The sequence below is a fragment of the Capsicum annuum genome, chromosome 11, assembly GCF_002878395.1.
Source record: "Capsicum annuum cultivar UCD-10X-F1 chromosome 11, UCD10Xv1.1, whole genome shotgun sequence".
Lineage (NCBI taxonomy): Eukaryota > Viridiplantae > Streptophyta > Magnoliopsida > Solanales > Solanaceae > Capsicum > Capsicum annuum.
Window position 1 is genome coordinate 1,770,201 of NC_061121.1, and position 12,606 is coordinate 1,782,806.

The 12,606-nt window shown below is 32.2% G+C and overlaps 1 protein-coding gene across 4 annotated transcripts; it reads left to right on the forward strand.

The window, feature by feature from the left end:
- Positions 1 to 7,418: 7,418 nt before the first annotated feature.
- Positions 7,419 to 12,511, forward strand: LOC107856737 (probable protein phosphatase 2C 15). 4 transcript variants are annotated; one of them, XM_016701723.2, is made up of 9 exons: positions 7,419 to 7,564; positions 9,417 to 9,982; positions 10,479 to 10,650; positions 10,751 to 10,904; positions 10,985 to 11,048; positions 11,121 to 11,228; positions 11,386 to 11,511; positions 11,597 to 11,829; positions 11,991 to 12,511. In XM_016701723.2, the coding sequence occupies exons 2-9, from the start codon at positions 9,770 to 9,772 to the stop codon at positions 12,208 to 12,210; spliced, it is 1,290 nt and encodes a 429-aa protein (XP_016557209.1). In that variant the 5' UTR covers positions 7,419 to 7,564; positions 9,417 to 9,769; the 3' UTR covers positions 12,211 to 12,511. The 4 variants fall into 4 exon arrangements, with proteins under 4 accessions (XP_016557209.1, XP_016557208.1, XP_047255280.1 ...); XM_016701722.2 differs by lacking the exon at positions 7,419 to 7,564 and adding an exon at positions 7,594 to 8,380; XM_047399324.1 differs by lacking the exon at positions 7,419 to 7,564 and adding an exon at positions 8,086 to 8,122.
- Positions 12,512 to 12,606: the final 95 nt, after the last annotated feature.

Here is a 12,606-nt window from a genome sequence, read left to right on the forward strand (position 1 = left end):
ATTCTGAAATGGTTGGAGAAAATTTAAAATACATAAATATTTTTTTACAAAAAAAATTGAAATATTTTAACTTAATTGTTTTGAAGGTGAAAATAAAATATTTTACAAAAGACAAAAAATTAGAATATAAGTAAAAAGAAGATACTTTTAAATATTTTTGATAAATTAACTAAATGGAGAAAACTATCCTAGCATAAATAAAAAAAAAAAACAGAAAACATAAAAATATAAAAATAAACATGCATATTATGACTTAAATAATAAAGAGAAATGTTGTATCTGTAAACATATAAAAAAAAAAAATCATGCTTTAAATTTATGCACCTATACATATAAACTATTTTTAAAAAAATAAATTTCGTTCATTCCTTTTCTTCTTTTTTTTTCTTAACTTAGTTATTAAAGAAGAGAAGAAGACAGTATTACCTATATTACTTTATTAGAATTTGAAGATATAAAAATAATAGTGTGAATTTTCAGTTTTATAATATTTAGATATTTTACTATTTTAAAATTTAATGTCATGTATAACATGTTTTATCTTATTTTTCATATTTTTCTTATTTCAATAGGATGACTGATTTATCAAAATTCAAATCAAAATTTACACAATAGCTTAATAATAAAAATAATTATTGTATTAATTTCTGTTCGAATGGATGGCTAAAATTTTCTTTTTTATATAAATAAAACTTTATAAAAATCAGTTATTTAGATACTTATTTTAAAAATGCAATCTTAAGTAGAAGGATAACTTTATGAAGTATTATTGCTGTAAATTAAAATACCAAATCCTCCTTTGACCAGATGTCTCCATTTTCGAGTATTTTGAGCGGAGAATTTTTTGATATGGAGTTTTACTCTCTTAATAAGTATACTCAATGCGAATCTTGATTAGTTGAGTTCGTACAAATCAAATACCAAATTATTAAATGATAATTACTCTTCAATTCTAAAAAATTATAATCGATTATATGAACTTCAGTTCCTCATGAATATCAAGATAATTAAACATGGGGAAAATTGTCGGTTTCGATTCTATCTTGCATGATTGGAACTATTAATATTCGATTTGGATCGAAAATTTAATTGACTTGATTAATAGACAGGTTAAAAATATGTGAGACATAATTATGTGTAGTTCTATTTACAAATAGTTCTACTATACTAAAAATTAACAAATATTGTTGTTGGGCTCAAGTAGTAAACTTGACATTGAACGAAGCCCAAGCCCAAAATTTTATCGTTAGCAAATCCTATATCGGCTTAAATTCTACCTAGTTTTAAGCCCATGAGTGGGCATATACTAAAGTATAAATAACATAAATATCGACCCTTTTGAAAGTAATTACAGTCGCTCCCGCTTTTTTAATTACTTTACTCTCTCTCCATATATATATACATAACATAACCGACATATACATAACATTCTGTGTACATACATGTTGGGATTTTTGTAATATGTTTAGGGAGTTGGGATTTTTTGTAATATTGGAAACATAAGTTGTGTATTTGTGTAATTTTTAGTATACTAAATGCTTCAAAGTTAGTTTCAAGTCGATAAACATGCGAAAGAATTTAAAAATTTGCAGGTCTAGCTACTTCGAAACAAAAAATCTAAAGTTCAAGCACATAAGCCTGACTTTAGTCATGTGATCGAAGTTTGGTCACTTTTATTGAAGTCCAACCACTTTTGCCTAAACATAGGTTAAAATGTATGAACTCCAATCATATGTAACGTCAGATAATGCATGTTCAAAGTTAGTTTGAAGTCGATAAATGTACGAAAGAATTTAAAAATTTGCAAGTCTAGCTACTTCGAAACAAAATATCTGAAGTTAAGGCATATAAGACTGACTTGAGTCATTTGGTAGAAGTTCAGTCATTTTTACTGAAGTCTAACCATTTTTACCTAAACACAGGTAGAAATGTACGAACTCCAGTCATATGTAACGTCAGACAATGCATGTTCAAAGTTAGTTTGAAGTCGATAAGCATGCGAAAGAATTTAAAAATTTGCATGTCTCTAGCCACTTTGAAACAAAATATCTGAAGTTCAGGCACATAAGACTGACTTCAGTCATGCATCTAATTGAAGTTCGGGTATTTTCACCGCATTTGTCTAAACTTAGGACGAAATGCATGAACTCCAGTCATATGTAACATCAGACAATGCATGTTCAAAGTTATTTCGAAGTGATAAACATGCAAAAGAATCTAAAAGAATGGTACAATTAAATAGTTGTGTCCAAATATAACAGGCCCTTGTGGTTCGGTACTTCTCAGACTATACGTATAGCAAGAGCTTTAGTGAACTGAGTTACGCTTATTATCCAAATATAAATTTGGTGCTAGAAATCCAGCAACTTTATATCATTGCTAGTGGACTGGACCATTTATTTTGGATAATAAGTGAATGTTTATCTTGGTCTGTTGAACAAACAGGCCCAAACATGTAGGACCAAAATGTACACCTCTAACAGCCTGTTAAGAGTTATTGAAATTAACAGGAGGCCAGAAGTGGAAATATGTCATAGTGTTAATTGTTAGGAAAAAAAAAATAGATTTTTTTTTTTGGGGAAAAATAACATACACCTTAATTTATCATATTTACACAAATCTCCGCCTTTAAAAAATAATTACAAAAATCTCAACTAATTATGTGTCTTCGTTTGATGTATCAGGAGTTAATTATGTATCCCGACAGACCCAAAATAAAAAAAAAATTATCGGTATGTTTTATGTATCTCGACAGATCCAAAATAAATAAAAAAATGTATCGGGAGCTAATTGTATATCTCTACAAAGAAAAACTGTATCTTCGTTGAATGTATTAGGAGTTAATTATGTATCTCGACAGACCAAAATTGGAATTTTCAGTAATTATGAAAAATATCAAAATTTTATCGAAATTTATATTGTTGGCCTTTTTTTTTTTTTTTTTTTTTTTTTGGATAGATTCAAAGACAAATTAATTTCCTCCCTAGAAACTTTTTTGTTCTGATTTTCTTTTTCAGTATATCTATTGTATAATATTGACAAAACTATATACCTCCGAGGTACAACTCAATTTTTCATTATTAAAATATACATAAAAGATTATCGATAAATAAAACGCATGATCGAGCTAGTTGTAAATAGTTATAAGAGGTTATTTTCTCGATAGAGAAACGTATGAAATTAAATATCATACACCGCTAGAAAATGTACACTAATTTAAAGGTATAAATTAAAACTAGGTAGATGTCAATTTTTTTATATAAATGTTTCTATGTATTGATGAAGCTAGAGGCGGAGCCAACATAATAATGGGGATTCGTCCGAATCTTTTTCGATGAAAAATTATACTATTAATATATGATTAAAATAATTTTTATATATATATTACAGATGTTGAACTTCCTTCGATGAGTTTTTCTTCATATCTTGAACCCATTCAGCAAAAATCCTGTCACTGCTGCATCTATTGTATTGGTAAAGTCACTTTCAATAAAACCTTAGTAGTATTATATTTTTTTCCAACTAAAATCCACTCACCTGTTTTTTTTCCTATCATTAATGTGTTGAAGTAAATGCTTGTTACATCAAATCATGTTTGTGACATGACATCTTAGAATTCTTGTCCAATTTCATTTGTTTGCAACTAACCTTTTCTTTGGCTTTTCACTCCCATTAGGTATTTAATGAGACTCGACTAATTTAAATTTGTATCGAAAAGTTTCAAAATGAAGAGTTAAGCGCTCTCTCCCTAAGGTGATTTTGTTCTCAAGACTTGAATGCGATAACTTTGTAGTGTACATAAAATTTGAAGGTAGTGATGGACCCATCTTTCTCCACGGGGTTGTAACAACTCCAATGTTATAAACCAAACGGGAGAGCCCAACCCAAAAGACTAGCCTAATAGGTGGGAAAACTCATTTGACCTATAAACTCCTTAGCATTTCTCTATTTTTCCAACGTGGGACAATTGGTTCATAATATCCAATTTCGCAATAGAGACATTGTTATATTATAATTACTAGGAAAATAAACTAACAACGTAATTGCAGAATAACAATCGACTAGTACAACAAAGAGAACTACTGAATAAAAAACGCGAAGGGAGATGAGAGGAATCAGACTCTTTACGCAACAATACGCATTATCCTTGAATCACAATTCCACTATCCCTTTTTGACGCAACTGTTCTCTCGCCTCTACTCAACACGGACAGGGGCGGAGCCAGCCCTTTGACAGGCATCCGTCCCTCCTTCAACGAAAAAATATACCATTTATACATGATTAAAATATTTTTTTTATATATTTATAGCAGGTATTGAACTCTATTTGACTAGATTTTCTTCAAATATTGAACTCTGAGTTGAAATTCTAGCTCCGCATCTGAGCACGGATCCCAAATTAACCTAATTTTATTGCTTGTTCTCAGCCAAATAGCTCTTGTCAGCCCAATAATAACTACTTTTGTATGACCTTATATCCACATTGAATTGAACTTGGTTCACAACAAGGGTGTCAATTATACATTATCAAAATTGGTATTTTTTTTTATATTTTTATGTATATTATGTATACTATATATTAAATTCCCTTGATCTTTTTTTTGCATTTACTTCCATATGTTTACTTCTACGAAGCTCAACTAACTGTAAGACAAGTGACTTAATAGAGACATGATCAACGCACCATCAAAGGATGCGGTGCAGTGAATGAGGTTGCTCCTCTCTTAATCTCTTAATCAGAGTTTTCGGGTTCGAGCCCTGGGTATGAAAAAATTCTTAGTAGGAAGCATTATCCCCGAATGGGCCCTACCTGACATGAATTCGGATTAGTTGGGTTCCAATGCGGGTACCGGACACCGAATGATAAACAAAAAAAAAACTTTGATAGGGAGCGCTACCTTCGAATGTGCCCTACTTGGCACGAATCTGGATTAGTCGGTCTCCAATACGGTTACCGGACTTCAAATGAGGAAAAAAAAAAAAAAACATGATCAATCCTATGAATCATAGTTAAATAATGGATTTTCCTAAAGAAAACTTTTATATTTCACATTTTGTTGTATTAAAATTTCCTATTTAATTTAATTTGCTTCTTTTCTAAGCATACAAAGTCACTAGCTTGGAAATTATAAAAAAAATAAAGGAGGAAAAAACTACTAGCACTTATTCTAATCTTGAAAAAACTTTAGGTAAAGTCTTTCCAACTGAATAAAATAGAGTATACTTTAAAAAATATTCATGTATCATTGCTCAATCATAATATATAATTCCCACATACACTGAGTAGAAAATGATAGGGTTCGATTTTCAATTGGATATACCAATTGGAAGTCATAATTATTGCATTATTAATTTTATAAAGTAAACTTCCTTTTAAGTATTGAAATATTATCTGTATCTGCCACCATCGAGGATTATCGTGAGATGAATATCTATAATTGACCATCTTAAATTAGAGATTTCAAAATATCGTAGTTGTTATTGATCAAGGAAGTTCAAAAGGAACTCAAGTCTTTTGATCCAATCGCCCGGTTCGAGTCCTAGAAATGAAAAAATAATTCCTAATTATGCCACATGAATTCGAATTATTGTTATAAAGGATTTTTCTTTTCAATTTGGTGTTCGATATCTACATTGTGCCTCATCTAAGTTTAACTTTACCTCGAGAAGTCCCACATTAGGAGGTAGCACTCTCTTTGACAAAAGCAACTTTATACTAGAACTCAAACTCGAGAATTCTGAATAAACAGAACCCAATACTTACACCATTTATATATATATATATATATTGGAAGCCCACTTGTTTCAGGTCTTATTCCTTAGAATTTAACCTAAGAATATTATAACATTCATTTGGTCCCATGGCATTTACTTTTAATTTCCAACTTGCTTCTTAAGGCTTCGAGCTACAACCACAATTATGAAGAATTTTCAACATCATTTTCTTTTTGCTCAATTTATTGAATAAAATTCTAACTCAAAAAATTAAATGGGCTAATAAAATTAGAAAATCCAAAAATCTTCTTTTATAACTTGAAGTCAACCAAGTAGATTCATATAAAACGAAACGAAAGAAATACTACTCTTACTTATTTCAGTGTAGGTGAATAAAGTTTCATGTTTACTACTAAGAGAGCTAAAGTGAACTTCCGTATATGTATGTAGTGTGTACATCGAGTAGACATATATCATATTTATATTTTAAAAATATATTTTCTAAAAATAAATCATTTTCTAGTATTTTGATATAAAATATTTAAAATCAATTTGCTTCTAATTTCATAATTTAATATGCACATAGGCATTATATAAATTACAATTTAATATTTTAAAAAATTCATCGAAAAATTCTATGATTTTATAGCATTATTATCATCAATCTCTAATGAAATATTCTTTTTTCAAAAATATCTCACTTAAAATTAAAAATTAAATGTCGAAAAGTATTTTCAGGAAATATAATTTCAAATATAAGTTATTTGTTCCAGAAATATTTCAATCGGCAAAATAATCACAATTATATTTTCATTTTGTTCTTAACTTATTTATTTGTTACTTATTATATTATATATTTTTTTTTTAAAAAATAGAATCATTGTATTTGTACTAGGAAGCACATGGCTAGAAAGGTGTCAAGATCTTGTGCTCGTGTCTAATGTTTGATATCACATGCCTTTACCTATATTCTACCTTATTATTATTATTTTTAGTTTATTTAATTCGATACTCATTTTAGATTCGATTAATATATAAGGTAAATTACATAATATCACACCTTAATTTATAATTATTATCTAAAATTTCAACCCCTTAAAATAATTATGAAAATCTCAATTTTAATTTATATCTCGACACATTACTTAGGATCGCCATGTATGACTTAGGGTAGCAATACATCACGGGACCTTAGAAGTAATGTATTGCGATCCTAAGTAATGTATCCGGATACATCACGAAATCGACTAAGTAATGTATTGTGATCCTAAGTAATGTATCGCGATCCTAAGAAATCAACTAGTTTAAAATCTGAGATTTTATGTAATTTTTAAAAAACTGAGGATAAAATTCATAAATAACTATTTTTTAGCTTATAAATGCGTCTTTTAACTTTAGTTTCAACTAACATTTTGTGTGCGGTCAAGTAAATACTTAAATTTCTATAAAATTAAATAAGTACACTCATACTTCCTAGGTAGTAATTTACGTGAGATGTCATGCAAGACGCACGTATCGACTTGTTCAAGTTTTGTCTACTCATACAAAGCTAAAGTTAAAGTACATAAATGTCAGCTAACACTAAGTTAAAAGATGCTTTTATGTATTACGGCTAAACGTATTCTAAATTTTAAATTATTAAGGCTTGAAGTCATGTTCATATCTTGAATCCGTCCGTATTACGACCTCAATAAAAAGAAAAAGATAAAAATTAAAAAAAAAAAACAAAGATAAAGCTGGTAGCTGTACCAGAAAGTCACCAACAGAAAACTCATACAAAAAGTTGTTCATAGTACTATCTCATAGTCAGCTCTTTCACTTTCCATCATCTTTCTTCAACAATAAAAAAGGTCAGTGTTTTCTTTCATTAAAAAGATATTATACATTTTTTATTATAAATTCTTTGTTAATTACTCTTATAATATTATATTCTTTTGTTTGAATTTATTTGACGTATTTTGACTCGGCACGAAGCTTAAGAAGTATTGAAGATTTTAGAATGTTATAATTATAAATTAAAATATGTCAAGTGTATCAAAAACATTGTTTAATCTTGTGGTATTAGACATGTCATGTGGATCTTTGTTTTACTTTTTTTGTATAGTGAAGTTTGCTGTTGTTTTCTTGCTTGCTGACCTGTTAAATTTATAACATTTGTTTATTTATATGTGTGATTTATGTGTACATTATGTTTCAAGAATGTAAATTTATTTAAAAAACTACATTTTTATGTAACTTCTTTGTTAATTATATTATATTTTGATAATCGTGGTGTACGAGTTAGCTTTCGCACCTCAATTAAATCCACTGTATATCTTTGTTTTACTTCTGTTATATGTAGTAGTGAAATTGGCTGTTGTTTTCTTGTTTGCTGACCTGTTAAATTAATAGCATTTGGTTATTTATATGTGAGATTTATGTGTACATTATGTTTCAAGAATGTTTGTTTATTTAAGGAAAAATTAACTTTTTTAAGTAGTGTTTATTTGATGATTGATTTACTACAGTTCATATCTTGTCAGCAATCCGCGTTTCTTTAATTTTTTGTGTATTAAATTTGTTAACTTGAAGTGAAATTCTCTCTCTGTGGTCATTATCAGATCTGCATTTTGGCTTAGTTTGTGGGGGAAAACATAGTATGTTAAAAAAACTTTTGTCTTTACAAGGTAATAACCCGGTGGGCTACTTGTACTATGTTAGAATTTGAGCTATTTTATAACAGAAGTTGAATGGAATGACATTGTTAGGAGATTCTTGAAGTTTTATGTTGTTTATGTGTTTGTTTTGGGTATTTGGGGATCAAAGTTTTGAGCTTTAGGAGATTCTTGAAATTTTATGTTGTTTATGTGTTTGTTGGGGTGTGATGGGGTTTGGGGGATCAAAGTTTTGAGCTTTAGGGGATTCTTGAAATTGTATGTTGTTTATGTGTTTGTTGTGGTGTGATGGGTTTGGGGATCAAAGTTTTGAGCTTTAGGGATTCTTGAAGTTGTATGTTGTTTATGTGTTTGTTGGGGTGTGATGGGGTTTGGGGATCAACGTTTTGAGCTTTAGGGGATTCTTGAACTTTCATGTTGTTTATGTGTTTGTTGTGGTCTGATGGGGTTTGGGGATCAACGTTTTGAGCTTTAGGGGATTCTTGAACTTTCATGTTGTTTATGTGTTTGTTGTGGCGTGATGGGGTTTGGGGATCGAAGTTTCGAGCTTTAGGGGATTCCTGAACTTCTATTTGCTCGTGTTCATTCAGGTGTGATGGGATTTGGGGATCAAGATTTGAGCTTTGGGAGAGTTCGTCTTGCGGTATGAAGTGTTAGGAGCTTCGTGAAGTTTTAAGTTGTTTTTGTGTTTTTTTCTGGTGTTTGTGTGGTGTATGATTGGATTTGAAAACAAAATTTGTTACTTTGGGAGAATTCTTCTTTTAGAATGAAATTGCTTCGAGGTTCTTGAAGTTTCACGTTGTTTATGTGTTTGTTCTAGGTGTTTTTGTGGTTGAATTTGGGGATTAGGATTGAAACTTTGGGAGAGTTCTTCTTTGGGAATAAAATTGTTTGGAGGTTCTTGAAGTTTCATGCTGATTACGTGTTTTCCTGGTGTATAATTAGATTTGGAGATAAAATTTGTAACTTTGAGAGAATTCTTCTTTCGGAATGAACTTGTTCGGAGATTCTTGAAGTTTCATGTTGTTTATTTACGTACTTGTTCCAGGTGCTTTTTGTGGTTGAATTCCGCGATCAAGTTTGAAGCTTTGGGAGAGTTCTTTCTTGGAAATGAAATTGTTTGGAGGTTCTTGAAGTTTCATGTTGTTTGTGTGTTTGTTCTGGTGTTTTTGTTACGCGTGATTGGATTTCGGGATCAAGTTTGAAACTTTGGGGAGTTCTTATTTGGGAATGTTTATTGGACCGAATAGAAGGATTTTGTGGAGTATTTTTGGTGATGAGCTGAGATGTGAAAAAAGGAAGCGATCTCAAGATTAAAAGAAAAGGAGAACGGGGAAGTTCATATTCTCCAGATTTGACTATAACAAGGTATACGTCCCCGATTAGTTGATAGGAGGAGAAATGGGGTCAAGGGAAGAGAGGCATAGGTTGAATCACGATCTAGTACCGTTAGCAGCACTGATTAGCAGAGAACTACGGAATGAGAAAATGGAGAAGCCAACTATCAGATACGGATGTGCAGCTCAGTCCAAGAAAGGCGAAGATTATTTTCTAATGAGGACAGACTGCCAGAGGGTTCAAGGCAATCCTTCATCCTCCTTCTCCGTGTTTGCGGTATGTATTTCTCCATTTTCTTTCAATCAAAATCCATCTTTCTCCAAGTTAATAGGGGTCGACATGTGAATTCTTTGTATCGATTTCGCTCTCTTCAGGTCCTTTTAATCACAGTGCATTCTCCATCTTTCTATAAGATGAAAGTGTCGTCTTAATAAATTTAACGACTTGCAAAATTTCTAGTCTCATAGTATTTCGCTTTGATGTCACTCGAGTTTGCTGAATGTTGTATTTGGATTTATCCAGTCGAATAGTTTTGTAAAATAGAGAATGGACATTGATGGTCTTGTCACTGAACTTTTTTTTTTTCGCACGGACCATAGTGTTCCCATCGTACTCAAACTTGTTACGTATCGGGATGGGATGGTACCATGTTTGGGATAAAAGGGGCGCCTAAGGTGCGCTGGTCAGATTTCATTTGAGGTTATCTTGCAGGGAGATTATTCAGTTGATTAATTGTCCATCAGATGATAAATTCTTCTTTATTAATTGTCAGATCTTTGACGGACATAATGGTACAGCGGCCGCAGTGTTCTCAAAGGATCATTTACTAAATCACGTTTTGAGTGCCATTCCTCGTGGACTTGGAAGGGATGAGTGGCTTCATGCTTTGCCTCGTGCACTAGTTGCAGGGTTTGTAAAAACCGATAAGGAGTTCCAGAGAAAAGGCATGAAATTTATCTTCTCTTTCATTTCGTTTTACCAGTTATTATTTTCGATTCACGCTTCGATGATGCTAATTCCGTATGCCTGCATTTGTCATTTTAGGACAAACGTCTGGAACCACAGCTACATTCGTGATAGTTGATGGATGGACTGTGACAGTTGCGTCTGTTGGAGATTCCCGCTGCATTTTGGAAACTCAGGGTGGTGCTGTTTCGGAATTAACTGTAGACCATAGGCTTGAGGAAAACGCGGAGGAGTAAGTGCCCATCTTCTAAATCTTTTCTTTCTGTTTATCCGTTGATATGAAAGTGTTCATCGTTTCTTGATTAATTGCAGAAGGGAGCGTGTCACAGCAAGTGGAGGTGAAGTAGGAAGGCTTAGCATCTGCGGTGGTACTGAGGTGGGTTGTAAATTTTTATATCTCCGATATCATATTACGGGTGTGAAATAAACTTTCATTGTGCATCTGCAGATTGGTCCTCTTCGATGTTGGCCAGGAGGTTTATGCCTTTCAAGATCAATCGGAGATATGGATGTAGGGGAATTCATTGTTCCAATACCATATGTCAAACAAGTGAAAGTAATAACTTGCTTTTCTTTTCTTACTCTCTCGTCGACCATCTTAAGATTTACCCCCGACCAAATCCCGGTGTACTCTTTTCTGTTGTATATCTGATGTCACTTGTGTAGATTACTAACGAATGGATCAGGCCCTAACTTTTTTCGACATTGTGAAGCTATCAACTGGAGGTGGAAGGCTGATCATTGCGTCTGATGGAATTTGGGATGCCGTATCATCAGACATGGCTGCTAAGTCTTGTCGTGGCTTGCCTGCCGAGCTTGCTGCTAGACAAGTTGTGAAGGTAGTGAAGTTCATACGAATCTTTGCACCTATAAAAAATGTTTATAATGAGATCTTTTAACTCATTTATGTCGTTGATTGTGTAGGAAGCTTTGAGGACGCGAGGGTTGAAGGATGACACAACATGCATAGTAGTTGACATAATACCTCCCGATAATACTGTACAGCCTGCAACTCCGCCGAAGAAGTATAACAAGCTCCAATCCCTTTTCTTCAGAAGAAAGTCACCGAAATCTGCTGCCAAACAATCGAAAAAGCTGTCAGCTGTAGGCATTGTAGAGGAACTGTTTGAAGAAGGCTCAGCAATGCTTGCCGAAAGGTTAGCAATCCCTTGAACTTCGTAATATTCAGGCTATGCTTTAATATTTCTGGCCTTTTGAGACTCGAAATCCAGTATTCTTGACATTTTGTTCTCATTTTCCTGCGAGTTACATTTCCACGAATAGAGCTTTGATCATTGTTTTATCATATGGATTGCAGATTAGGGAGTGAGGATTCAAACGGTGCATCAATGTCCGGTCTCTTCATCTGTGCCGTTTGCCAAGTTGACATTGCTGCAACCGAAGGCATATCAGTACATGCTGGTTCAATTTTCTCGACGAGTTCAAAGCCTTGGCAAGGTCCATTTCTATGTGCTGACTGCTGCGACAAGAAGGATGCCATGGAAGGAAAACGACCAAGTGGAGTTAAAGTCACTTAACTCGTGCATCATTGCCAAGTGTGTCTACAATTTTGCTATAGTAATTCTTTCTGATATCTGCCTCATATCTTAGTTAAAAGTGATTTATCGAACATTGGCATCGAAGCTTATTATATGTCATCCAATAATGTAAATAGGTTCTATCAAATGAAAAAAAAGTGTGATAGTAGTTATGAGATTAATCTAAGAGATTATATTTGCACAAGAACTACTTATTTTGTACTTAATGAAGGAAAATGTGTTGAAATATAAGTTGATACTGAAGCAAATTTAGTCAATGAATTCAATTTTTGCCTTTTTATATCATCATTTCACCAGAGTTTTTAATCTGCATTATGAGATTAACTGGAGGACTATGTGTACCTAAGTTGCTCGGACTCTCCAAAAATGTTGCTG